Source organism: Bufo gargarizans, chromosome 2 (assembly GCF_014858855.1).
Source record: "Bufo gargarizans isolate SCDJY-AF-19 chromosome 2, ASM1485885v1, whole genome shotgun sequence".
NCBI classification, from domain to species: Eukaryota; Metazoa; Chordata; class Amphibia; order Anura; family Bufonidae; genus Bufo; species Bufo gargarizans.
In genome coordinates, this window is record NC_058081.1 from 655927997 (window position 1) to 655954942 (window position 26946).

General features: G+C 45.2%; 1 protein-coding gene across 6 annotated transcripts in view; it reads right to left on the reverse strand.

Annotated features, from left to right (window-relative positions):
- Nucleotides 1-8426: 8426 nt before the first annotated feature.
- Nucleotides 8427-26946, reverse strand: part of CEP164 (centrosomal protein 164) — a 101288-nt gene continuing 82768 nt past the window's right edge. For 2 of the 6 annotated variants that reach the window (XM_044282244.1, XM_044282242.1), the window contains exons 27-32: nucleotides 19414-19521; nucleotides 16641-16749; nucleotides 14881-15213; nucleotides 14150-14216; nucleotides 11829-11951; nucleotides 8427-10882 (exon numbers count right to left, since the gene is read on the reverse strand). In XM_044282244.1, coding sequence (XP_044138179.1) covers nucleotides 10786-10882; nucleotides 11829-11951; nucleotides 14150-14216; nucleotides 14881-15213; nucleotides 16641-16749; nucleotides 19414-19521 — 837 coding nt within the window. In that variant the 3' untranslated portion in view covers nucleotides 8427-10785. The remainder of the gene's footprint in view (nucleotides 10883-11828; nucleotides 11952-14149; nucleotides 14217-14880; nucleotides 15214-16640; nucleotides 16750-19413; nucleotides 19522-26946) is intronic. The other 4 variants (XM_044282243.1, XM_044282245.1, XM_044282246.1 and 1 more) reach the window with 4 other exon arrangements.

Genomic DNA, 26946 nt, shown 5'->3' on the forward strand with positions numbered 1-26946 from the left:
TCGGACGCTAAGGCCTGGCAGGGTTGATCAGGCGGAGTTAAAGCATCCCTTTTTATGCAGACATGATTGAATTAGGATTTGTCATCAATATGAGATCAGTGGGGGTCCAACTCCTGGTCCTCCGCCAATCCCGTGAGCACTACGGCCTCCTCACAGCTTAGGCTACTTTCACATTTGCGTTCGGGGCCCCCGCTTGTGAGTTCCGTTTAAAGGCTCTCACAAGCGGCCCCGAACGCATCCGTCCAGCCCTAATGCATTCTGAGTGGACGCGGATCCGCTCAGAATGCATCAGTCTGGCAGCGTTTGGGCTCCGCTCAGCAGGCGGACACCCAAACGCTGCTTGCAGCCTGGCCGTGCGGAGGCAAACGGATCCGTCCAGACTTACAATGTAAGTCAATAGTGGCGGATCCGTTTGAATTTGACACAATATGGCTCAATTTTCAAACTGATCCGTCCCCCATTGACTTTCAATGTAAAGTCTGGACGGATCCGTCTGCGGCTACTTTCACACTTAGAATTTTTTTACAATATAATGCAGACGGATCCGTTCTGAACGGATCCATCGTCTGCGTTATATGAGCGGATCCGTCTCAGACGGATCCGCTCTGAACGCAAATGTGAAAGTAGCCTTACACTGGCATATGTTGTATAGCGGCCGTGCTTGGTATCGAAGCTCAGGACCATTCACTTGAATGGGACTAAGCTGTGTCTAGGCCACATGGCCGATGAACGTGACGTCACTGGCCTAGAAAGAGGCCTAAGCGCTCATGGAGCACCGCAGCCTCTTCGTACAGCTGATCGGTTGGTTTGCCGGGAGTCAGAACCCTGCCAGTCTCATATTGATGGCCTATCCTAAGGATAGGTTATCAATATGTAAATCCTGAAGAACCTCTTTAAGGATAAATTAATCTTTTAATGTTTATTTTAAATGATGGCTTCAGTGCACTGAATATTAATTATTGATATTTGCACAAATATTGGTAAATAATATTTCCCCTTTACAGAAATAAAAAAAGAAGTTGTATTTGTCCTTTATATTTTGTCTCCTTTTATGATCCACTCCTGATTTTGGATTCCAAAACTGCATCAGGAAACCTGACCATGTGACCGTACTCTAATATACAGTTAGGTCCAGAAATATTGGGGCAGTGACACAATCTTCATGATTTGCGCTCTGCATCCCACCACATTGGATTTGAAATGAAACAACTGAGATAAAATTGAAGTGTAGACTTCCATGTTTAATTCAGGGGGTTGAACACAATTATCCTGTGAAAAGTTTGCAACCATGTTTTAATACTTTGTAGAGAATCCTTTGCAGGCAATAACTGCCTGAAATCTGGAACCCATAGATATCACCAAACGCTGGGTTTCCTCCTTTGTGATCCTTTGCCAGGACTTTACTGCAACTGTCTTCAGTTGTTGCTTGTTTGTGGGTCTTTCTGCCTTAAGTTTTGTCTTAAGGAAGTAAAATGCATGCTTGATCGAATTGAGATCTGGCCATTGCAGAATATTTCATCCTCTTTGCTTTAAAAAACTCCTGGGTTGCTTTCACAGTATGTTTTGGGTCATTGTCCATCTTTACCGTGAAGTGCCGTCCAATCAACCTTGCTGCATTGGGTTGAACGTGAGCAGAAATTCTATCCCTGCCTGTACACTTTTCATTCATCTGTTTCAGTCTTCAGTCACATCATCAATAAACACTACTGACCCATTGCCATTTGAAGATGTGCTTGCCCATGCCATCACATTGCCTCCACCATGTTTTACAGAGGATGTGGTGTGCTTTGGATCATGAGCTTTTCCTAGCATTCTCCATACTATACTTTCTTCTTCCCGTCATTCTGGTACAGGTTGATCTTAGTTTCATCTGTCTAAAGAATCCTGTTCAATTCTTTAGATGTTTTTTGGGCAAAGTCTAATCTGGCCTTTCTATTTTTGAGGCTAATTAATGGTTCGCTCCTTGTCTGTATTTGCTGAAGTCTTCTCTTTATGGTAGACTTACATACTGATACACCTACTTCCTGGAGAGTGTTCTTCACTTGGGTGGATGTTGTGAAGGGGTTTTCTTGACAATGGAAAGGATTCTGTGATCATGCACCACAGGGGCATAGCTAAAGGCTCATGGGCCCAGGTGCAAGAGTTCAGCTTGGGCCCCCCTTCCCTCTGCTTTGTGGCAAGGGGTCGGGGTGCACCTAGGCTTTCTGCTGCCTGAGGTAAAAATTGAAACTCCGCCATGCCAAATTCTCAACCTAACCCCAACATTCAGCACTACTAAACATACAGGGTAATACAGCACCACATACCTCTTAAATCCAGTGATGTCTCCTCGGAGGTAGATGTTATATTTCCTCATCTTCTCCATTCAGACCAGACCGCCATGATGATTTTTTTCAGCCGCATATCGTCTCTGCAGAGTTTGACAAACAGACTTAGTTTCCTCTTTTTCCATCATCCTCTCACCTCCTGAACACCCCATCCTGCCACCCTCAATACTGTGCCTGCGGTGCTCCCCAAAACTATACTGCAGAAACAGTCCCTCTGAAAATACTAGTACCACACAGATAGTGCCGCTGTCAATTATTGGCACACAGTGCCCTAAGAAATAACTGCACCCAGTAAATAGTGTCCTGACACAAATAGTATAAACATAATATCCCCCAAAAATAGTTGTGCTAAGCCAATACTGTGCCAGGGTGCCCCCTACAGTAATAGTAGTCTCGAAAGTCCCCCTAATAGAAATAATTATCTGCCAGAGTACATAGTGTTAACAGTTCCCCCAATTGTAATAATGCCCCCATTGTGCCCATACTAGTAATCATGTTCCCCATAGCCCCGCAGTACTAATACTTCTCCTTATAATGTATGCCAGTACAAAAATAACCCCTTTTAATGTACACCAGTACAAAAATTACCCTGTTACATACCCTGTTTAAGATCAGACCCCCATATCAGATCATACCTCAAATCAGACCCCCATATCAGATCATACCTCAAATCAGACCCCCATATCAGATCAGATCCCAAATTAGACCCCCATATCAGATCCTCAGACCCTCATATCATACCTCAGATAAGACCCCCATATCAGATCCTCATATCACACCATCATATCAAACCTCAGATTAGACCTCCATGTTAGACCCCCATATCAGACCCCCTTTAGACCTCCATGTTAGACCCCATATCAGGCCTCCATGTCAGACCCCCCCCCCCCCCCCCCATATCAGAGCTCAAGTCAGAGCCTCATTAGACCTCCTTTGACCACACATTGTGGGTTTACAGCAAATGCCACACCTGGAATCAACTCCAGACCTTTTACTTGCTTTACATGCAGCTCATTAAATAGCCTTTGAGACAATTGTCCTATTACCTTTGGTCCCTTGAAAAAGAGGCAGCTACAAATTAAAGAGCTGTAATTCCTAAACTCTTCTTCCAATTAGCATATGAATACCCTAAAATTAAAGCTGAGTCTGCACTTTAAGCGCATATCGATTATATAACTGTATCTTTCATAGGTTTGGGTAAACAGCTAAAATTACAAAACTTGTGTCACTGTCCAAATATTTCTTGACCCAACTGTATTTTCTAGTCTGTAAAGAAAATGAATATTAATGAGGCTCTGTCACCCGGATCAACCCTACCCTACCAGGTATATAGCCTGGTAGGGTTGATGACGCGGATTAAAACGATACCTGTTTTTTGTCTGTCGGTGGTATCATTACGGAGAAAATAAAATTATGCAAACTAACTATTCGAGCGATGCTTCAGCGACGCCCCCCTGCCTTTAGATTGACAGCGCTAGACCGCACACGTGTCCAGAACGTCACGCGAGCACATCTTTGCTCATTGGGATGAAGCCGAAGATGTTGTGCGCATGCGCCGTTCTGGACACAAGTGCGGTCTACTGCTGTCAATCTAAAAGCAGGAGGGAGTGATGAAAAGCAGAGGGGCGTCATTATGGAGCACCAGGGGAGCAGTGCTCAAACCACATAAGCCTGCCTCCTGGTGCTCAAATAGTTAATTTGCATAATTGTAAAAGTTAATTTTTCTCTGCAACGATACAACCAACAGTTATAAGACAGGTATCGTTTTAATCTGCGTCATCAACTCTACCAGGCTATATGCCTGGTAGGGTAGATGCGGGTGACAGAGCTGCTTTAAATATCTTCAGGACTGAGCTTATCCCAGACACAGTCCTTACATTATATTTGTGACACTTGTATTTTTGCTTGTGCAGACTGACACCTTACTAACGGTGATTTCAGATGGCCGTTTTCTGAACGACCTGTCAGTCACGGTTGGTCTGTAAAGTTTCTTGTCCTGGTTAAATGATAAATGGCTGACAATTCTCTGCCTTGATCTTTGGCTTCTTTTGATAAGGCACACATTTGTCGTTCAGCTTGAAGGACTTTCAAAGTATTGACCAAAAAAAATCCAACACGTCAGATGAACTTTTCCACATAACTGTCATCGGCCAGCTTCTGTTACGTACCAGTCACAATAAAAGTTGCCCTATATGCCTTCTAAAATCTGTAGTCTACGGCCAACTTTACACCAGAGCTTTCCAAGTTTGACTTTAGAACCAATTCATTATTAGAAATATTGAAGCAAGGTTTTAAGTCATTATGGTATAATGTGGCTCCACAAATTACTCTGACCTGTGCGTGACTTGAGAACTAGCGATTAGAAAACCCAACTATACACAGTGGTGCTGGAAAGTCTGTAATCCCTTCAAATTATTTTCTATTACTGAAAATTTTTACCTAAAGCTACATTAGATTTTTAGATAAATCCTAAAAATAGATAACAATAACCACATCTAACAAACAAATCAAATATATTAGACTTGATCATTTATTTTTTGAGAAGTATTTATTGAGGACAATGATCCAATATCACATGTCTGAGAGAGAAAACTATGTGAACCTTTGCTTTCAGTATTTGGTGTGACCCCTTGTGCAGAAATAACTGCAACTAAATGTTGTTGATTAGTTCAGCACATTGACTTGTAGGAATTTTAGCCCATTCCTCCATACAAAATAGCTTCAACTCTGTTATGTTGGTGGGTTTCCACCCATGAACTGCCTACTTCTGGTCCTTCCACAACATTTCTAGTGGATTAAAGCATACCTAAGTTTTCAAACAAAAAAGTTTGCGTAATAGCTGTGCTTCTTTGTACAATCGTAGTCTTTTTCAGCCACATTGTTCCCTGTTTCAACTGCACAGCTAGATGCATTTCACTCAGAAGCAGGGCGTGTCTGCATCTTGATTGACGGCACTAGAGTATGACTTTGACTTTGTCTAGCACGGTCAATCAGGGGGAGGGGGGCCTGTTTAGATGTCGGTAGGCATCGTATAGCGGTGCTTGTATTGAAAAAGCCCGCCAGCAAATGAATAAAAGTATGATCAACAACTGTGGTGCCAACAGGTTGGAGAAAGGTACTAATTTAAACTGCAGGATCACCCCTGACAGAGCCGCTTTATATGAAGTGATTTAGAAATTTGCTAGTTACACAATTTTTTATTAAATTAAATGAAATTGTGTGCAAGTACAGTGACTATTTAAGGGCAGGACTTTGACTTGGCCATTCCAACACTTTCACTTTATTCTTTAAAGGGGTTTTCCAGGATTTTAATATTGATGACCTATCAACATCGACATCACAGCGGTGAGCAGGTGTAACTACAAGCCGTCCCATTCATTTCAATGGAACGGCTCATTCCTATTTAAAGCCAACAGGTAAACAAACAAGGGAAGGCAGCGCTTGCACAGAGCATGTCCTTCCCTTCAACCAGCTGATCGGCGGGTTGCCGGGTGTCAGACCCCTGCCGATTTGATATTGATGACCTATGCGGAGGATAGGTCATCAATATTAAAATTCTGGAAAACCCCTTTAATCATTCTTTGGTAGAGTGTGCTTAGGGTCGTTGTCTTGCTGCATGACCCATGTTCTCGTGAGATTCAGCTCACGGACAGATATCCTGACATTTGCCTTTAGAATGTTCTGGTATAATTCAGGATTGATTGTTCCATCAATGATGGCAAGCCGCCCTGGCCCAGATTCAGCCAAACAGGCCCAAACCATGAGACTACTACCATTCTGTTTCATAGCTGGGATAAGGTTTTTATGCTGAAATGCAGTATTTTCTTTTCTCCAAACATAACGCTTCTCATGTAAACCAAAAAGTTCTACTTTGGTCTAATCAGTCCAAAAAAAATTGTTCTAATAGCCTTCTGGCTTGTCCAGGTGATCTTTAGCAAACTGCAGACGGGTAGCAATGTTCTTCTAGGAGAGCAGTGACTTTCTCCTTAAAATCCTGCCATGTACACCAATGTTGTTCAGTGTCCTCCTGAGAAGTCCAAGAGTCAGCTACCGCAGAGATGGACTAGCACTAAACTTATAATGAAGTTGGCAGACCAGGAAGTGGTTTGAAACCTGCCACTTACATCATCTTTGGGCACCGGCTGCCTTACTAACGATACCGCAGTGCAGGAGAGCCAGGGTCTGGTACAGGCAGGAGCGGAAGAGCCAGCCTCGATCCTGAATGGATGAGTTAGGCCAAATCCACATGACTGTGCAGCAGATCGCAAACCACAGGTCTGCAAAACATGGGCACTGACCGCGTGAATACCGCATTTACAGACCCATGTTCTATCTTTTGCAGCATGGAGGCATGGACCCAGAAGCCCACTGGACCACACGGAAGCCCTTACATAGGCTTCGAGGTCTGTGCCTTCACGCCGTGAAAGATAAGGCATGTCCTATCGTTCTCCACATCTTGTGGATCACTGACCCATTAATGTTAATTTGCATTTCTCCAGTTAACTGTTTTACAACAAAATGCCGCCTTTCAGGAGTCAAGACCAGACACAATTTTGAAGGACGTGTCAAATAATTTAGAGCGATTCAAGCCGAGGGAGGTTTTTCTGTAGCGCAGAAAGTACAGCATGAATTGTTCATGTTTCCAGTTGATTGTGAAGGTTTGAGAATTGTTTTCCTCTTCAAAGATTAGGATACATATATGGAGATAATTATCTTCCCCACTGAGCCCACATTCACCATACAATGAGATTCGCACAGGCAAAGTACAGTATATGGATTTAATCTGAATACAAAACCAATTCACACAGAGCATACAAGGAGTATAAAATGCCAACAAGGTGACACTGTTATTACCACAGTCAATAAATACCAATGTACCGCTGTAAAAGCAACACAACCAAACACAAAAGACATGAATACGTCCATTAGATTTGCATAGTAGCAAGGAGAGGTAAAGAGGAGCCGTCCCCTCTCCTGACATGTCTGTTTTAGTAACTACTTGTATTCCCCATGTAATACCAATTTTGGAGCATCTGTTCTTATGACGCTATGTTATGCCATTCCTTTATTATTCCTGCTAGAACTTATCAATGAATTGCCAGCAGTTTGCAGTGATGGTCCGTGCACAGTCGGACGCTATGCAATCAGTGCTGTCAGTATCAGACAACCATAGTCCAGCAACAGGTGGAGGACGGCAACAAGAGGTCGGCATAAGTAACACGATGAAGAGAATAACAAAGGCCAAAAGCAAGCTGGGGTCAGTTGTGGAACCACAAGTTTCAGCAATCCAAAGCAATAAACAGGTTGGAGAGAAGTCCAAGAGCCAGCAACAACTGAGGGAGACTTGCACTAAACCTATGATTTAAGTCTGCAGACCAGAAAGTGGTTTTAAACCTGCCACCCATGACATCAGCTTCAGGCACCGGCTGCCCTTCTAACCCGAGACTGCAGTGCAGGAGAGCCGGACCAGAGTCTGGTACAGGGACACACCCCCTAACGGGTAACACCCAGCTGGACTTTCATTGCAGACTGATGGCAGTTTATTCATAATGTCTAGAAGCAATAACAGAGAAATGAGTCATAAGAATAGATGCTAGAGACTTGTTATGACACGGGGAATACAAGTAGTTACTACAACAGACATGTCAGGAGAAGGGATAGCTCCTCTTTTAAAGGGGTATTCCAGGCTTTTCATACAGATGCCATATCCTTATTATAAATCAATAATATCAGATTGACGTAGGTCTGACTCACCTAAATGGAACTGAGCTTGCAGTACACCCCCCCCCCCTCCCAATCCCTATTCTAAGGATAAGTCATCTATATTTAAAGGGCATCTGTCAGCAGTTTTGTTCCTATGACACTGGCTGACTTGCTGTATGTGGACTTGGCAGCTGAAGCCCATCTGTGTTGGTCCCATGTTCATATGTGCCCGCACTGCTGAGAAAAATTATGTTTTATTATACGCAAATTAATCTCTAGGAGCAATGGGGGCGTTACCGTTACACCTAGAGGCTCTGCTCTTTCTGCAACTACCGCATCCTTTGCATTTTGACAAGGCCAGGTGTGATGATGTTTACACTGCCTGGCCATGTCAATTAAAGTGGAGAGGGCGCAGCCATTGCAGAGAGAGCATAGTCTCTAGGTGTAACGGTAACACCCCCATTGCTCCTAGAGGCTCATTTTCATATATCAAAACATCGTATTTCTCAGGAATGCGGGCACATATGAACATTGGACCAACACAGATACATGTGCGCTTGGCAGCTGAAGGCAACAGGTCAACCAGTATAATAGGTACAAATCTGCTGACAGATGCCCTTTAAGACCTATGAAATGCTATATTACATGGAGGATATTTACTAAAACAGTCATGTCCGGAGAGCCGACGTCCTCCTTCAGATATTGCCTACTTGAAAGACGTCCTATCCTTACAATAGTCCTGAGATGCCATCACTTTAAAAACCTGGAAAAATCCCTTTTTGTGCAAATTGCGTTGTTCGTTTGTAAGATTTGGAACATGATGAAAAGTAGTTGTGTAAGTCCACAATGAATGCTTCCACTCCCAGGTCTCCAGAACACCCACGTGTGCACCGCTGGGTCTTCACAATCAGGATCTGAATGGTTGGGGGTCCAAACTGTCAGCACCGTTTCCTTTTATTCCATAGGAAGCTTCTAACATTTTGTAAACTCAGATACACAATAAGGCAAAGTGTAAAATCAACAGGCACTAGAATATACTCTATAGGTGTCCTACAGGTGACACGATGTAATGGGCAATGCGTGTATGACACTGCCCATAGCGCGTCTCTGTACAAAGTGCACAAGCGAATAGTGATCTCTGATCCAGTATAAAAAATATCTACACAATTTATAGAAATGATTCTCCCTGCAGAAGAAGCTTAGGAATAGGACATACTTGTCAATGTAACCACGGGGCTATGGATTCGGACCATCCTATTACCACTATGGATATTTAGTGCACATAATCTTTAAGATCTGTAAAACTTCACCCTTAAAGTGACCCCTGAACATTTTTTTGTTCTGTCCACATGGGCGTTATGTTACTTTCATAAAAGCCAATTATTGGGGAGCAGCCTGGATACAAACATTCGTTCCCGATGACCGGCCCAATCCTTGGCCAGTGTAAGCCAACCAGTAGTTAGACAAAAGTGTCTAGCAAGATGCATACATTTACCATACAGAAAGAGGCACTGCGATAAATTTGGTGCATCTTTAGACTGTCTGATCTACGCTTATGCTGTCTAAATATTAGACAGGACTCGTAAATCTGCACCTGTATGTGCTCCCTCTAGTGGTGACTGCCGGTAGTCAGAATGTTAGGTTTGTATGTCTATTTAGGGGATTTGGAGCTTCTTTATCCTACATAAACAGACAAAATACAGCGTTTTACCCCTGCAAAGAATTTTGAACCCAAGAAGGTGGAAACTCACTTTACAGCTGTCTTTCAGAATATACTGGAATTACCACCTATGAGGGTTGTATTAGAGGGTTGTTCTAACCCTTTCATTTAATGGCCTATGCTCAGGACAGGACATCAATATCTGATTGGTGGGAGTCCGACACCCCGCCCCCGTCAATAATCTGCTTGGGAACAGCTCTAGCACCGGAACTACACATTTCCATCCACTGTGCAATGGATGGAGCGGTGTACTCCTGGTGCCAGTGCTACTGCCAAACAGATGGTCGGCAGGGCTGCAGTGTGCTGGACCATCCAGATATCGATGGCGTATTCCGTGGATAGGTCATCAGCATAAAAGGAGAGGCCATCCCCTCAAAGGACTCTCCAGAGGTTAAAGGAGGTGTCTCCCATAGTAACATAAATGTAGGCAGTTGCTATTTATGCAATTCCCTAACCTTATTTAAAGGCACACTAACCCTAATGTCTGCAACATATAAAAGGGCAGCATATGGAAAATGCTATTGATATCATTCATATATATGTCAATTTTTCTGAAGTTCTCAGAACTGGAGATGTAAGAGATACAGAAGTGACCATGCAGCAGGCATTTTTCGAAAACTCCTTGTCTAGCGCAATCCCATTATAATATGCGTCTTCTCTCCAGCCTGAAGTAACCGCTAGTTGGCAATGCTGCATTCATCTGCACTGCGACAATACTTAGGACAGACTTCAGGCTTAGTGTCCTTTTTGGTATGCAGAATCCTTTGGACATTTCATAAAACTCCATCTTTGAGACCTTTTTTTTCTTAAATATGTTACGCATGGATAGCAATTCCCCGATACAAGAAGGCAGAGTTTCGCTTTAATATCTGAGACCTGCAGTGTTACGAAAAAGTTCCCAGTTCTGAAACGTTAGAATTTTCCTAAGTCTGTACATTACAGAATTACGTACAGTGAATGAGATATCAGACCAATTTATCTGTAATGCAGAGTCCGTCCCATCCGTCTGCCGAGGCGCACTCCGCTGCTCGACTGCTAGTAATGATAGACTTTGATTTTGTCATTTTCGTCCAGGCCCAGCTGCAAAAGTCCTTTTCCCGTTGGAGACCGGTTCATACGTGACGGGAGAAGACTGCATTCAGTTAAGGAAAACCTATGGTCCATGTGACTGCTGTAAAGCATATTTCTGAATGCTGTAAACAGAGGCAAGATGGCCGCCCCCATAGTCATATACAGAAAATAGAATAAAAACAACTGCAATCAGAAAATAAAAACAAATTAAACTCATCGACATCTGGTTTTAATTAGCAAAAAAATAATATATCACATTCCCTTGAATGACAAGTCTGTTTTAGTAAATAATTGTAGAACCAATGCTGTAGTATCCTTTTCTTATAACTCTGTGTTGTTCTGTTCCTCTGTCACTCCTACTGACAACTCGGCGTTACCATTCCTCTTGCTAAAGGGGTTTGCTGAGATTTTGATATTGATGACCTTTCCTTGGATCGGTGGGGATCTGACTTCCAGCACCCCCGACCATTAGCGGTTTGAAAAGGCCGGAGCAGATTGGCTTTTTTCCTAGGCCGTGTGACGTCACGTTTTTCAGTCACATGGCCTTTAAGTGAATGTGGCTGTGCTGCGAGTCCAAGCACAGCCACAGCTTGGTAAGCTGCAAGGAAATGATCGGCGGGGGTATCGGAAGTCGGACCGCCGCCAATCTGATATTGATGACCCATCCTGAGAAGAGATCATCAATATCTAAATCTTGGAAAACCCATTTAAAGGGGTGTGCCCTACGTAGTCTGACGCTGTCAGTACAGACTGGACAGTAGGGACACACTCCCTAACTAATAACACCCAGTTGTCAATTTATACAAAAATTTCGAGAAAGAACAACAGAGAAAAAGCACAACAGAGAAAAGATGCTTCAGCATTGTTATATTATGGAGAATACAATTACTTCCTAAAAAAACACGTCAGGGGGGGTGTCCGCTCGTCTCCCAGTACGCCATCCTATAATGCAGAGCTTTCAGCCGCCCGTGATGTCACCAGCTCTGGTCTGTGTATTACAAGGATACACCTTGGGGTCGTTCTTGTAATTCTCCAGCCATTTCTTGTTGGTGTCGATCATGGCCTGCAAGGTCTGCTTATCTGCGTGCTGGGCTCGTAACGTTGTGCTCTGCATGTTCCTGAGCTGTTCCCTGCAGGAGAGATACGATGTCAGTATCTGACAGATATCATATACCCTAAGGTCAAGAGAGGAGACAACACAGAGACTGATACAAAGCGGCATAATGAGCACATCGTAGACTGTCCGCGGTTCTGTTCTGCGGACAAGAATAGGCATTTTTTAAATTCTAACTGCGACCATGTGCGGTCCGCAAATTGCCGAACGCACGTGGGCCGGTATCTGTGTTTTGCGGATATGCAAAACACTACGGTCGTGTGAATGCGCCCTTACACTGGACAGGGTCATGGCTTCTGCCAGTGCAGCGGTATATAGTGAGACAGTGCCATAGCTGATGGAAAAGATACAAATCCATTTAGTTCAACCTGTAGTCTGACTGTTGACCTAGAGCAGCCCTCCAGCTTGCTTGTTGCAAAACTACAACTCCCAGCAAGCCCTAATAGCTGTAGGCTGTGCAGGCATGATGGGAATTGTAGTAGTTTTCCAACAGCCGTTGGGCCGCAGGTTGGGCATCCCATACCTAGAGGAAGGCAAAGCAACCCCTATAAGGCAGTTATCAAGAATCCTTATGACACCAATTAGGCTCAGAGATGTAGTGGGTCTTAAGGGCCCTATACACATTAATGTGTAGCCGGCCAAACCCACTGAGAATAACCGTTTCGCTGGAGCTCCCGACAGGAGGGAAGGATCGGGAAAATTGTTTGTTTGTTTTTTCTACAAGGAGATTAGCGGCTGCCAGAGTTGTCTAGTAGCAGCTTTCTCCACCCTCCCCATTGACAACACATAGACGCTTTGCCGAACTGAACATGTATGTGTATGGGGGAAGTCGGGAGATACAGCTGATCAGACAGCTATTGGCTTTGTACGGCACCTTATAAAGAGCGTCTTACACCTGATCTTCATTAAAGATGTCTATCTGGTGTCAGATTCCCTGTATATACTTACCAAGATATCAGCACTCCATTTCTGGGCAGTGCCACCGTTCTCAGGCTCTGGACAGACACTGCTGGTAGCAGCCCCTGTTGCTAAGCCAGAACCCATCTGATGAACTTTCTAACAGTGAGAAAGCTTCTAAGAGGGGGGCAAGGCTGGACACATGAGACATTATGTGGGTTCTGTGTTTCTTAGGTTAGGTTCACATCATAAATGTGATGCACATTTAGCATTCATGCAAAGAAAGCCACAGAGACCCACAGTTACGTTATGCAGATGGAGGCCAAAAGAGCGCCCATATGACTTCCGTCTGGCCAGTATACCACATAAATATGGAATATTGCAGTAGACTACGCTACACCATTCACTACAATGGTATCCAGTAAACAAAACACAAAAAATCTTTACAATGGAACCAAAGGGGGCCATTCTATGGCATCTCTGGGAGGCATACATTTAAAGGGAACCTGTCACCTCAAAAACGCATATAAAACCGCCAGCATTACCTTATAGTAGCCCCCAGTCTGCGCGAGACTAATGCGATCCCAGGCCGCACTGCAGGATGTCAATCACACACAGAGGGGACGGTTAGGAGGACGTGCTTGTCTTGTCTTGAAGCAAGAAGGCCCTTGACTTCAGGCTGACCGGCAAGATGGCGCTTAAAACATTGTTTTTGCCATGTATGGAGCATCAGATTGGGGGCTACTATAAGGTAATGCTGGCGGTTTTATATGCATTTTTGAGGTGACAGGTTCCCTTTAAATATGGTGTCTGAGCTGCAGGCAGCAGGTTATAGAGCAGGAGGAGCTGAGCAGATAGATATATAGTTTTATGGGAAAAGATTCAGTAAAGCGTGTTTTTCATTCATTTCAATTCCTGCTCATTTTGGGCTTTAAAGTGCAGAGGCGGAGCTACCAGTGATTGACAGCCATCTCTGAATACACAGTCATAGAGGGAAGGCTGTCAATCACTGGTAACTCCACCTCCTCAACATCAAAGCCCAGAATGAGCAGGAATTGAAATGAATGAAAAACACGCTTTACTGAATCTTTTCCCATATATTTTTCCCACATTTATCAAAAACTAGGCCTAAAGAAAACTGGCTTACTTGCTAGTAGCAACCAATCAAATTCTGCGTTTCGTTTTTCATAGCTCCTTTGGAAAATGAAGGGATCAATTTGATTGGGTGCTATGCGCAGCTTAGCCAGTTTTCCTTAGCTCCCCCACAATGTATAGCAGATGTAACTGAAGCATTCACTGATCCTTGAGGTTACTCACTCAGCAGTAACATATCCTAATTTATTATCTGTGTGTAGCGGTTGCTCAACAAGTAGCGGCGTCCCTCCTGGAAAAAAAAGAAGAAGACAGGTACGGTTTAAAGGACAGACCATCAGTATCAGACCGACAGGGAGGGGGGCAGGAGTCTCTGCTCTCAGTGGGCACTGCTGCTCTGCCAATCACTGGCTGAGGCGGGTCAACACTGCAGTCAGTGATTGGCTGAGGGCATTCACAGCCATTTCCTGCCAGGAGCAGGAAGTGGAGCGCAGCGGGGACCCCGGCACCATCAGAACAGCAGCGGTGAGAGGATCAGTAAGATTTTTTTCTTATTATACCATTCCCTGCTCAGGGGAACTCTTTTTTGACTGAGCTTAAATACCCCTTCAAATCCCCGGCCCCCAATTCTGCCACCCAGAAGGGCCATGCCACCTCTCTGACTACCCGATGAACACTATCTGTAATCAGAGACACTCTGCTGCTCTCAGATTGGACAGCTTTGGCCAATCCGAGAGCAACGCTGGACAAACAGGAAGAGTCTTGGATGGCGGTGTGCAGTATGGCCCCTTGGGTGTCAGAAGAAGGGCCTTGGAGTTGATGAAACAGAGGGCACGAGGTAAGTGTAGTAGGCATTCCCCAGCTGATTAGACATTTTTGTCTGGAACCGGAGGGTCACTTTTAATCCAAAATCTACATTTTAATCACAACATACATTTTAAAAATTCTTGACTCACCTGGGAAATACTTTCTCCATTTCTCTGCCACAATGGCATCCACTGTCTGGGCAGCAGAGGCTGAAGCAGCATTTGAGTGGGCACCAGTTCTCCAAGCCCACTGGGATAGCGAATGGCTGCCAATCTGAGGACCGATTCTGGACAATGATGCGTACGCAGAAACAGGGATGCCGGCCATGGATGGAGGCTGGCTGTGTGCATAGAGTATGGACTGCGGGTCATAGGACAGGGATGATAAAACACTGTTCAGCTCAGCCGTGACGTGACGCAGGGACTGGGAGAGATGCTGGACTTTCAGTGGGAGGCTGATCTGGGACCCCGGAACGTCGCCTGCTGAAAAAGGAAAGCCACGAGGAAAGTGTAAAAAAAGTTAAATTTCCTAAAGCAAGCAATTCTCCTGTTGACTAACTGGAGTTTTTTTTCTTAATTTTAACATACAAGTTTAACCCCTTAAAGATGGGGCCTATCTAGGCCTTCAGGGCACAGTGTTTTTTTTTTATTTTTTATTTCTTTCAGCAACTTTTCCATTGACATAGTTTTTTTTATTTTTTGTGCCGAATGAGTTGTACTTTTTCTTAAAGGAGAGAGGAAAAAATGCAATTTCTCCATTGTTTTTCAAAGTTTTGTTTTTTTATCAGTCACCGTGTGTCAAAAGCAAAAGTTGATAAAGTTTTTTTTTATGTTTAAATTTGGCACAATAAAAAAACACACTTTTTTTAAAATGACCATGGCATCTAAGGGGTTAAATGGCCCGGATCAGAGCTAGCTTTGATCTCCGCTATTGAGGCACCGTGTCTTACTGCTGATGCCATCACAATACCGCACATGTATGGCGGTTGCACATTATATAAACAGCACGGGGTAGGGTTAGATTAAAATGCTTAAATGATCACGCCTCCTGCAGGACAAACCTCCCTGAATCACCATGGTTCAGGTGAAAATACACTGAATTAGGCCTCTTTCACACTTGCGTTGTCCGGATCCGGCGTGTACTCCACTTGCCGGAATTACACGCCGGATCCGGAAAAACGCAAGTGAACTGAAAGCATTTGAAGACGGATCCGTCTTCAAAATGCTTTCAGTGTTACTATGGCAGCCAGGACGCTATTAAAGTCCTGGTTGCCATAGTAGTAGTGGGGAGCGGGGGAGCGGTATACTTACCGTCCGTGTGGCTCCCGGGGCGCTCCAGAGTGACGTCAGAGCGCCCCATGCGCATGGATGACGTGCCATGCGATCACGTGATCCATGCACGTGGGGCGCCCTGACGTCACTCTGGAGAGCCCCGGGAGCCGCACGGACAGTAAGTATACTGCTCCCCCGCTCCCCACTACACTTTACCATGGCTGCCAGGACTTTAGCGTCCCGGCAGCCATGGTAACCATTGAGAAAAAGCTAAACGTCGGATCCGGCAATGCGCCGAAACGACGTTTAGCTTAAGGCCGGATCCGGATCAATGCCTTTCAATGGGCATTCATCCCGGATCCGGCCTTGCGGCAAGTCTTCAGGATTTTTGGCCGGAGCAAAAAGCGCAGCATGCTGCCGTATTTTCTCCGGCCAAAAAACGTTCCGGTCCTGAACTGAAGACATCCTGATGCATCCTGAACGGATTTCACTCCATTCAGAATGCATTAGGATAAAACTGATCAGGATTCTTCCGGCATAGAGCCCCGACGACGGAACTCTATGCTGGAAGAAAAGAACGCAAGTGTGAAAGAGCCCTAAAATGAAACTGAAAGCAATACACAATCATGGAGTCTCACCTCTGTGTGCGTCCATACTGCTCCCGCTACTGGTGTCATCTGAGTCGCTCAAATTAAACGTCACTATTTTTTTGATCCTTCTGCCTTTCAGAGTATCATCTTCTGACACCTTACGAAGAGGGGTAAGCGAAAAATTCAGATTGTCAGAAAAAGTTAACAGGTAATACACAGGTTTTTCGGTTCATCAGTAAAGGCTCAGAGAACGATCAGAGAACATGGGAATAAAGTCATGTCAGATATCAAGGGAAAAATTCTGGAACATAAGCTTCAGACACCAATATCTAGTAGGATGCAAGTCACATAGGAGAGTGAGCAGGAGGTGGTCAGTATTAATAACACATACAGATAAGGCTTCTTAAAGGTGCCAGTTACATGGTTAAAGTAGTTGGGCAATTTATAGGAAATGGCCATAAACTCTTATGATATGGTCCATACAACTATATCTGTGTTTGTACTTTACGCCAGCTGTGAATGTGATGCCCCCTGCTGGCCACGTATAGTCTACGTAAACCCTGGAAACAGGTGGCTGCTGTGTCCATAGGACAATGTGACCGCATTCTTGGCTGTCCCTGGCTTCATTCACTTCTATGCAGGTGCTGAGCACAAACTGAACACGTCCAGCGCAAGCGCAGTTACAGGCATCGGGTTCTCCCATAGCTGTGAATTTGACGCATTCAAGAAAGGTGTATTCACACTGGGGCATGTGTAACAATTAAAGGGGTTGTCTCACAGCAAATAGCATTTATTCATGTAGAGAAAGTTAATACAAGGCACTTACTAATGTATTGTGATTGTCCATATTGCCTCCTTTGCTGGCTTGATTCCTTTTTCCATCACATTATACACGGCTCGTTTCCATGGTTATGACCACCCTGCAATTCATCAGTGGTGGTCGTGCTTGCACATTATAGGAAAAAGCGCGAACCTCTCTGGTGATCAGGTCCATAGGAGTGGGAGTAGGCCGCTGCTTTTTCATATAGTGTGCATGCACGGCCACCAATGCTGGATTACAGGGTCGTCATAGCCATGGGAACGAGCAGTGTATAATGTGATGGAAAAATTAATCCAGCCAGCAAAAGAAGCAATATGGACAATCACAATACAGTAGTAAGTGCCGATACAGTAGTAAGTGCCTTGTATTAACTTTCTCTACATGATAAACGCTGTTTGCTGAAGTGAGACAACCCCTTTAAAGGGAACCTGTCACCAGTTTTATGATGTCCTAACTAAGGGCAACATAAATAAGTGACTGATTCTCTTAGCAAAATGCTGGGTCACTTTCTTTAATTGACCCAGTCAATCTGCCAACATCTTGTATTGAAAAGCTCCAGCTGATAATGATGAGTCCTAAATATTCATGAGCTTCTGACTCTCCCCGCCCACCTGCTGCTGAATGACAGTTTGTTTCCATAGGAATCAGCAGCAGGTGGGCAGGGCAGTGGCTATAGCTCTGAATTAAATATATGCTGGACTCACTGACATCACGCTGGACTCAAATCAGCTCATTAGCATGCGGCATCTTTGTGTGTATATTATGAGGTAACCATCTGTCACACCAGTAAGTGAATACATCTAAGGTACTTTTTAGTAGTTAATGATTGTATATCATTAGATTATAATCAAATATCCACATGACAGGTTCTCTTTAAGTCTAAGTTTACACTGTCTAAAAGGGGTTGTGCCATAAACTACTTTTCACTCTAAAGTGTATTTTCCTCAATCACTCTAGCTCCCATTCCTCCTTGGATTGTTTTATTATTTACCTCATTTGCAGTTTTCTCTTATCCCCCATGCTTGAATCCTACTTCCTGGTTTGTCATGTGTCTGACTGTCCCATCATGCCTTAGGGCAGGGAAATGTGTCCCGGCATCAGCAAATCATGTGACACTAACCACGCCCCTTTTTTTCTACCAATGACGCTGCCTGCGTCCTACATTACAGGGCCCTATGCAGGACGTGAGCAACTGCAACCGAATATGAAAATGATATTTGCCCCAGGGTGCGATGCTCCACTAATAACTTTAGAATAAGGCAATTTTGATAAATGGTGGTATTTGGGGGGGAAGTGATATAACAGCGATATCTGTTGGGTGGGATACATTTATATTAGTGGCACAACCCCTTTAAATTTCGTCAAGTTTATCACAGTGGCTGATGCTAGATGATAAATCTAATCATCTCATCTGAATGATCTCATGTTATACGACATTTCCCCTGCAGTGATCGCGGTCAGCTTCTTCCGGGGGGGAACCACGGACTCCTACAGTCACAAGTGAGCTGAAAACAAGCTTTTATACATTTATTCATACCTTGGATGTAGTTTTCCCTAATTGCAAAACATCAATGGGCACCTACTACCTAAAAATCTTAAATTAGGCCACTGCATTAACATTGATTCCTGGAACCAGTTTCTGCTTTAAAACCCTGTATTTTTCTCTGCAGTCACACGCCAAGCCCACCATCTGCTGCGCTACTGCCGTCCCCTGGAGAGTGCTTGTGCCAGCCACTACACCCGGCCGCAGATGTGTGAATGTACGGCTTGGATTACAGAATGATGCTGCTGTGCATTACGATGAATACCGGCTGCCCCTCTGAGATAATAATACAGTGATAACTCCCACAAGCGCACTGCAATATGGCATAAAACACACATTAGTTTGCTTATAGGCCCTTATACGATTTTTTTTTAGCAGGGTTAGCGGCTCGCATATGTCAGCGGGGGGGGGGGGGGGGGAAGGAGCGCAGTAGAAGCCGCTCAGATAAGAACTTCTACCTCCTCAAGGAGCGAATCCTCCAGCTCCTGCAGACGTTGCTCCTTCTCCTGCAGCAAGACATGTCCCTTCTCCATTGTGCTGCGAATGTCTTTCAGGTTGCGAGATTCCTGCAGGGACAGGCAATGCATTAGGATCTACAGGGAGCTGCTTTGTAAAAACTACCGAGACGTGAATAATGCACAAGGTGAAAATCGAGCGACACAGATGGCGGCGGTCTTCATACAATGAGGAGTATGGAGACAGTGATAATGAACAGGCCAGGTCCATAGTGACAGTATTATAATATACCGTCCCACATAATGATACAGAGCATTTATATCTTATGTACAGGAGAAACTCGAAAAATTAGAATATTGTGCAAAGTTCATTTATTTCAGTAATGCAGCTTAAAAGGTGAAACTAACACATGAGACTCATTACAGGCAAAGCGAGATATTTCAGGCCTTTATTTGTTATAATTTGGATGATTATGGCTTACAGCTTATGAAACCCCAAAGTCACAATTTTGAGGTCCCCTTTGCTCAGGGGGTATGGATTAATTAGCCAACTAGCGTGTGACACTTTGAGCCTAGAATATTGAACCTTTTTTTTTTACAAAATTCTAATTTTAAGCTGCGTTAATGCAATTCCTTTTAATTTACATTACTGAAATAAATGGATTTTTGCACGATATTCAGAATTTTTCGAGTTTTACCTGTATGAACCGACAGAACACGGATTAATACGCCGGTAGTGACCATGCTGCTGTGTATACCAGTCAATAACATGCTGCTCTCGTGTCTTACCTTCTCCTCTCCCGTTCCTTTAGCTGGCCGCCGCCCTGCGTGACAGATGCCTGCTTCTTCTTGTGGTGCCTGAAAACTGCCAGCATTCTTGTGGGAAGAGGGAGAGGAGACTGGGCCCTCAAGGCCATCCAGAAAGTAACAGTATGATAGCCTGCATAATTTAAAGGAGCCCTAAAACCGGATAACTGGAATTGGAAGACATTTAAATCCTATGGAGACCTGTTTTTTATAACTGCATAGTACTTCCTTTGAGCTAAAAAAAAAAATCAAATTTTCTATGGAATACATTTTTTTGACCATTTGCTCTCTGCAGCCAGGACCCGTTCACATATCTCTAGTGAATATATCAGGTCAAGGAGACAGGTTGGTCCATCAGAGGAGGTGTCTGATGGCTCGTCCTAGAAGCCAGGCGGCTCATAAACATTTATTGAAGCTGAATCTTTAAACTGATAAGAATTCAGCTTAAATAAGTGTGTATGATCCCTCGGATCCGCAGAGATAAGGGTTACAGACCCAGCCTCTGACGGATTTCATTGAGAAGGGGACAGAGCAAGTCAACACTACATGTGCAGAGATGCAGACTGCAGAGACAAATACCGTAGTTAACATTTTGTTCATAAAAACTATTGGAAAAAATATATGTTTTTTAAGCCCAAAATAAGTACAATGCAATAATAAAAAAAAAATAGCCCCAAAGATGTCCATGGCCTTCAAACGGGAATCTCAGTAATTTGAAGTTGTGCCCCATCCATGGGATAGAGGATAAATATAAGATTAGTGGAGGGGTCCTACTGCTGGGACCACCACCGATCATGAGGATGGGGACCCCATACTCTGCAGCACCCCTCGAAATGGATGAAGCAGCAGGTCGAGCATGCGCATTGCCACTCCATTCATCTGTACGAGACTGCCGGACATGGCAGAATACAATGCTAGTCTATATCGGCCAGATCCCAGAGAGATGAATGGACCTGCCAACCCATTCATTTTAGAAGGTGCTGCAGGCTACAGGGCCCCTGTTCTCATGCTCAGTGGGTTCCCAGTGGTAGGAACCCCACCAATACAATCGGTGGATAGGGGATAACGTCAAATTACTGGAATACCCCTTTAACAATGGAGGAAAGTAGCAAGTTTACATAGCAGTCAGTCTGCTAAGATAGATGGAAGAACATCTTTCTCCTGATGTGCCTGATACAGTGGGGTGAATACATATTATGAAAGGGTGATATACAAAATGCTTTGAGCACTATATGTGCCATCTATTTTTTCTTAAGGTAGACTGTTAAAATTAGGTTTGCAATCATTGACCCAAGGAATCCATTCTTGCCTGGTTTGGCCAACAAAGGACTTTCTCATCCGTATGATTGGGGACACAGGCTTGACCATAGGTATAGCTGTTGCCGCTAGGAGTGTGAGCTCCTCCCTCCAGCTATACCCTTCCTACAGTGACTAAGCTAAAACAGTTTTAGCTTAGTGTACATAGGAGGCAGACCTTCCCTGTTTTGCAATTTTTTATTTTTTCCTTTCTTCCAGCTGGATTACAGGCAGTCCTAGCTGCCTGCATCCTCACCCAGGAGACGGGGGACCAGGGGTTCCCCAAGCCCACTGCTTGTTCCCGGTCTCCAGAAGACAAGGAGGACCAGAGGTTCCCAAAGCCTCTGCATCCCGCCAGCCTTCGGGTCACCGCGGCCGCCACGATAAGTCCCTTCTGCTTCCGGTGTAGACGGTCGAGGCCTCTTTAGGAGGGACAGAGGGATTGGACCTGCGCTTTCCTGCGTTATAGCCCGGGGCCGACTCCATTTTGGGGGCAGGGCTTGAAGTTCCCTCCGCTTCCCCTTTCTTTGTGTCCTGGCACAGATGCTTAGTCTTTTCTACGCTTCTCCCACCGCCTGCTTCAGGAGGACCTCTGCGGGACGCTAATCCAAGGCACCTCTGGACAAGCTACATTGAGGGACACAGGCCGGGTAAGCTCTGTCTTCCCTTACAGGATTTAACCTAACCCCTCATGCTCCTGCCTGTCACTACAGGGTCCCACCATGTCCAAGTCCAGACCCCCAGACCCCAAAACAGGCGGTGACTTCTGTGCTCCCTTTTGCCTGTGCTTCTTGTCACACAAAATTATCCTCCGGTCAGTTAGATCCCCTCTGCTCTTTATGCACTGCTCCACCACCAAGTGGCTCTGCCCCTGACCCAGTCACCCCTCCTGCCCAGCCCATGGTAGAACCGGAGTGGGCATGTTCCCTGTCAAAGATGGTACAGGACGTCTCCCATACCAACAAAGCCATTGTGGAATTACTGTGGTGTTTGTCCGCAAGGCCATCCTCTGACCAGTCCTGGGGCCCATTCCCATTGCGGCCGTCCCGCTAACCAGGCCAGGCCACCCTCTCCCAGAAGGGTGTCTACGTCCCCAGTTTCCTCTACCTCTCCGCCACGTCCCAGAGAGTCTCACTCCGGCTTGTCCTCATAGGAAGAGGCATGTTCTGAGGAAAGATTGTCAGATGCGGACTTTGTCTCTCCTGAGGACCAGTCTTCCAAACTGTCCTCCATGATGGCCAATCTCATTACAGCGGTTATAGAAACCTGACAGGTGGAGGACGCTGCACCCTCATCGGCCGGTTCGAGTTTTTCCTTCAGACGGTCCCGTCGCTCGCCCAAATGTTTCCCCAACCACCTGGATTTTAATTCCTCTCTTTCCAAGGAATGGAATTTTCCTGATAGACCGTTTGCTTTACCAAAAAGCTTAGACGTCCTTTATCCATTTCCAGAGGATCTGGCTAAGAAGTGGTCGTCCTCTCCTATAGTTGACCGGCCAGTATCCCGCTTGGCAAAACATACCACTTTGCTTATAGCGGATGGGGCTTCCTTCTCTGATATAAGGGATATACAATTTGAATCCTAAATAAAATAAAAAACATGGGTGAGTGGACAAACTACGTCAGGGTCTCTCCTCGGGGGAACTTTCCGATATTGCCCTGCAGCTCTCCCATGCCAGTTCGTATATTTGTGAAGCCTCTTTGGACGCGGCCAGACTAATGGCCCGCTCGCCAGCCCTTTTAGTGGCTATTCGCTATACCCTATGGCTCTCCTGCTGGGCAGCAGACAATGCTTCAAAGCGGGCCTTGACGGCCCTTCCCTTTACAGGCTGCAGACTTTTTGGCAAACGCCTGGACGAGATCATTTCTGATGCGACAGGTGGTAAGAGCAATCATTTATCACAAAACAGGGCGCGTTTTAACAAGTCAAAAAAGCGTAGAGCTCTTTTTTGTCCCGTTCAGAGTTTTTCAAGCCCCAAGCAGCCAACCGACAAGTCCACCCCGGATCAGAAATGCAACCCCATCCTTCCTGGCGTCCCTGTCAACAGGGCTCCAAGTCCTATAACCCCAAGACCTCCTCTGCATGACTTGCGGTCTTCAGCACCCTCCGGTCGAGTGGGCGGGTGTCTTAATCTTTTTAGTCATTTCTGGTTGGCTCACGTTTCGGATGCCTGGGTGATAGAGGTCATCCAAACTGGAATTCATGTCGTCGTCCCCCCATCACAATTTTTTCACTCATCTCCCCCGACCTCTCCCTCCGCAACAAATTCCTTTTTTCAGGCCATCCACACTCTTCTGTGGCAGGGAGTGATCGTCCTGGTTCCTGCGCAAGGCCGTTTTCGCGAGTTCTACTCCAATCTATTTGCGGTCTCCAAGAAGGAGGGTACATTCCATTCCATTCTGGACCTCAAAGCACTCGACCACTTCCTTCGGCTCTGCCGCTTCTAGATGGAGTCCCTGAGATCGGTCATTGCATCCATGGAACCGGGGAAGTACCTGTCCTCGACAGACCTCAAGGACGCTTATCTCCATGTCCCCATTTGCGTCAGTCACCAGAAATTTCTCCGGTTCGCAGTGGGTTCCTTTCACTACTAGTTTGTGACCCTCCCGTTCGGCCTGGCCACAGCTCCCAGAGTCTTTACGAAGATTCCAGCGGCAGGTCATGGCCCTGCTCCATGCCAGGGGTACAGTGGCGATTCCATACTTAGACGATATTCTTATAAAGGGTCCGTCATTCTGGGCAACAGCGGACAGCCTACGCATAGTCCTGGACACCCTGGAACGCTTTGAATGGATCCTGAATCGACCAAAGTCCTGTCTTTATCCATCTCAGCGGCTAACCTTTCTGGGCATGTTAGTCGACACCTGTCAGACCAAGTACTCTTGCCCCCAGAGAAGCTATCCACTCTCAGTCTTCAGAGTCTCCCCTTGTTGCGGCCCCATCCTCTTCCCATTCGTCACTGCATGCGGGTTCTGGGCTTCATTGTCTCTGCCTTCGAAGCAGTGCCCTATGCTCAGTTCGATACCAGGACTCTTCATTGAGCCATTCTAACCAATTGGGACCATTCTCCAACCTCCCTGGACCGGCTCATACGTCTCCCTGCCCCGACCCGCCGGGCCCTTAGGTGGTGGTTGGTTTCCCCGATGCTGACGTCGGGCCGCTCTTTCCTTCCTCGCCGCTGGATGGTGCTGACAACAGATGCAAGCCTCCGGGGCTGGGGGAAGTGTTGGAAAATCTCTCCGTTCAAGGTGTGTGGTCACGCGAGGAGTGCTCCATACCAATCAACAATCTGGAATTGAGAGCGATTCATCTCTCTCTGCTTTATTGGACCGACCATCTCTGGGGTCGTCCGGTTCCAGTTCAGTCCGACAACTCCACGGCTGTGGCGTACCTCAATCACCAGGGCGGCACCTGGAGCCCAGAAGCCATGGCGGAAACAGCACTAATCCTCAGCTGGACGGAGAGCCATGTTCCAACGCTGTCAGTCCAACGCTGTCAGTCTGAGCGGATCCGCATCCATTCAGACTGCATCAGGGCTGGGCGGAAGCGTTCGGGTCCGCTCGTGAGCCCCTTCAAACGGAGCTCACGAGCGGACAGCCGAACGCTAGTGTGAAACTAGCCTAAATCTGTTAATGATTTAACAGTGATCATTTTTCTAAATATATTTAACTAAATTCCCACCCCTTAGAAGAAAACCAAATTACGTACCGGTAATTCCCTTTTCATGAATCCTCCATGACGGCATACCATGAGAGATGACCCGCCTCCAACCAGGTAGGGACAGGAAGTATAAGTTTGACTCTCCTCCGGCTCCTCCTCAGTGTCTTTCTGGATCGACAGCCTAGAGAGTGTTCTTTCGAATCTTTTTTTTTTTTTTTTTTTTTGCACACCATCACACACACCATCACCTATGTGTAGGCCTATCATAATCTTATGAACGTATATATTTACATTTTTTATTTTTTATTTTTTTTTAGGGTGGGGAAACCCCTATGCCGTCATGGAGGATTCATGAAAAGGGAATTACCGGTACGTAATTTGGTTTTTCCCTTTCATCCTCCATGACGGCATACCATGAGATATAACATATTAACAATTTTAGGGGGGGATTATGGCTTGAAGGACTTTCCTCCCAAAGGCTAGATCCTGACCTGCCTTAACATGGATTCTATAATGTTTAATAAAAGTATTAGGGCTAGACCAGGTGGCTGCCCTACAAATTTGGTCTAATGAAGCGTTTGCCCTCTCCGCCCAAGAGGCCGAAACCGATCTCGTAGAATGAGCTGTAAAGGCTTCAGGAGGTGATTTCCCTAGTGCTTTATATGAATCTGAGATCGCCGTCTTAATCCATCTTGAAATGGTATTTTTTGTCGCTCTCTGCCCTTTGTTTAAGCCAAGAAACTGAACAAACAAGGAATCCGTCTTTCTGAAAACCTTCGTGGCCTCTAAATATATAAGCACTGCTCTCCGCACGTCCAACTTATGAAACCTCTCCTCCCCTTCTGTTTTCGGGTCGTCGCAAAACGAGGGAACCAATATCTCTTCTTGCCTGTGAAAATTAGACACAACTTTGGGAAGGAAGGAGTTGTCTAACTTAAACGTAATTCTATCTGCAGAGATAACACAGAAAGGTTCATTAATTTTCAGGGCCTGGATTTCACTAACCCTGCGGGCTGATGTAATTGCTACTAAGAACAGGGTTTTAAGTGTTATATATTTTATAGAGACGGATGATAAAGGTTCAAAGGGGCTTTCTGTTAAACCTGATAGAACTAAATTAAGATCCCATGGTGGAGTCATAGCTTTCAATGAAGGTCTCAGTCTATCTGCCCCTTTAAGGAATCTGACAACCCAAGAATGATTTGCAATTTTTTCATCAAAAACTGCACTAAGGGCTGATACGTGAACCCTCAAAGTATTGGGACGAAGACCTTTCTCCAGGCCAGACTGTAAAAAACCTAGAATTGAAAGGACCGAAAATTTTTCAGGGGATACTTTTTCTTTTACACACCAGGTATTAAAGGTTCTCCAAACCTTATTATAGATCTTAGAGGTTGTCTCCTTTCTACTGGCCGACATAGTATTGATGACGGGATCTGTCAGGCCTTTAGTTTTTAAGATCAACCTTTCAGGTTCCAAGCTGCCAAATGCAGCTTTTCCACCTCGGGATGGAGAAGGGGACCCTGCGACAACAAATCCTGATCCCAAGGAAGGATCCATGGACTTTGGATTGACATGATCTTCAAAAGAGGAAACCATGATTTTTTGGGCCATAAGGGAGCTATCAAAATAACATGGGCTTTGTCTTGCCTTATCTTCTTTATTACCCGAGACATTAGTTGTAGGGGGGGGAAGGCATAAGCTAGATGGAACCTCCATTTTATTGAAAAGGCATCTATGCCTTCGCTTTTGTCTCTCGGATTGAGGGAGAAG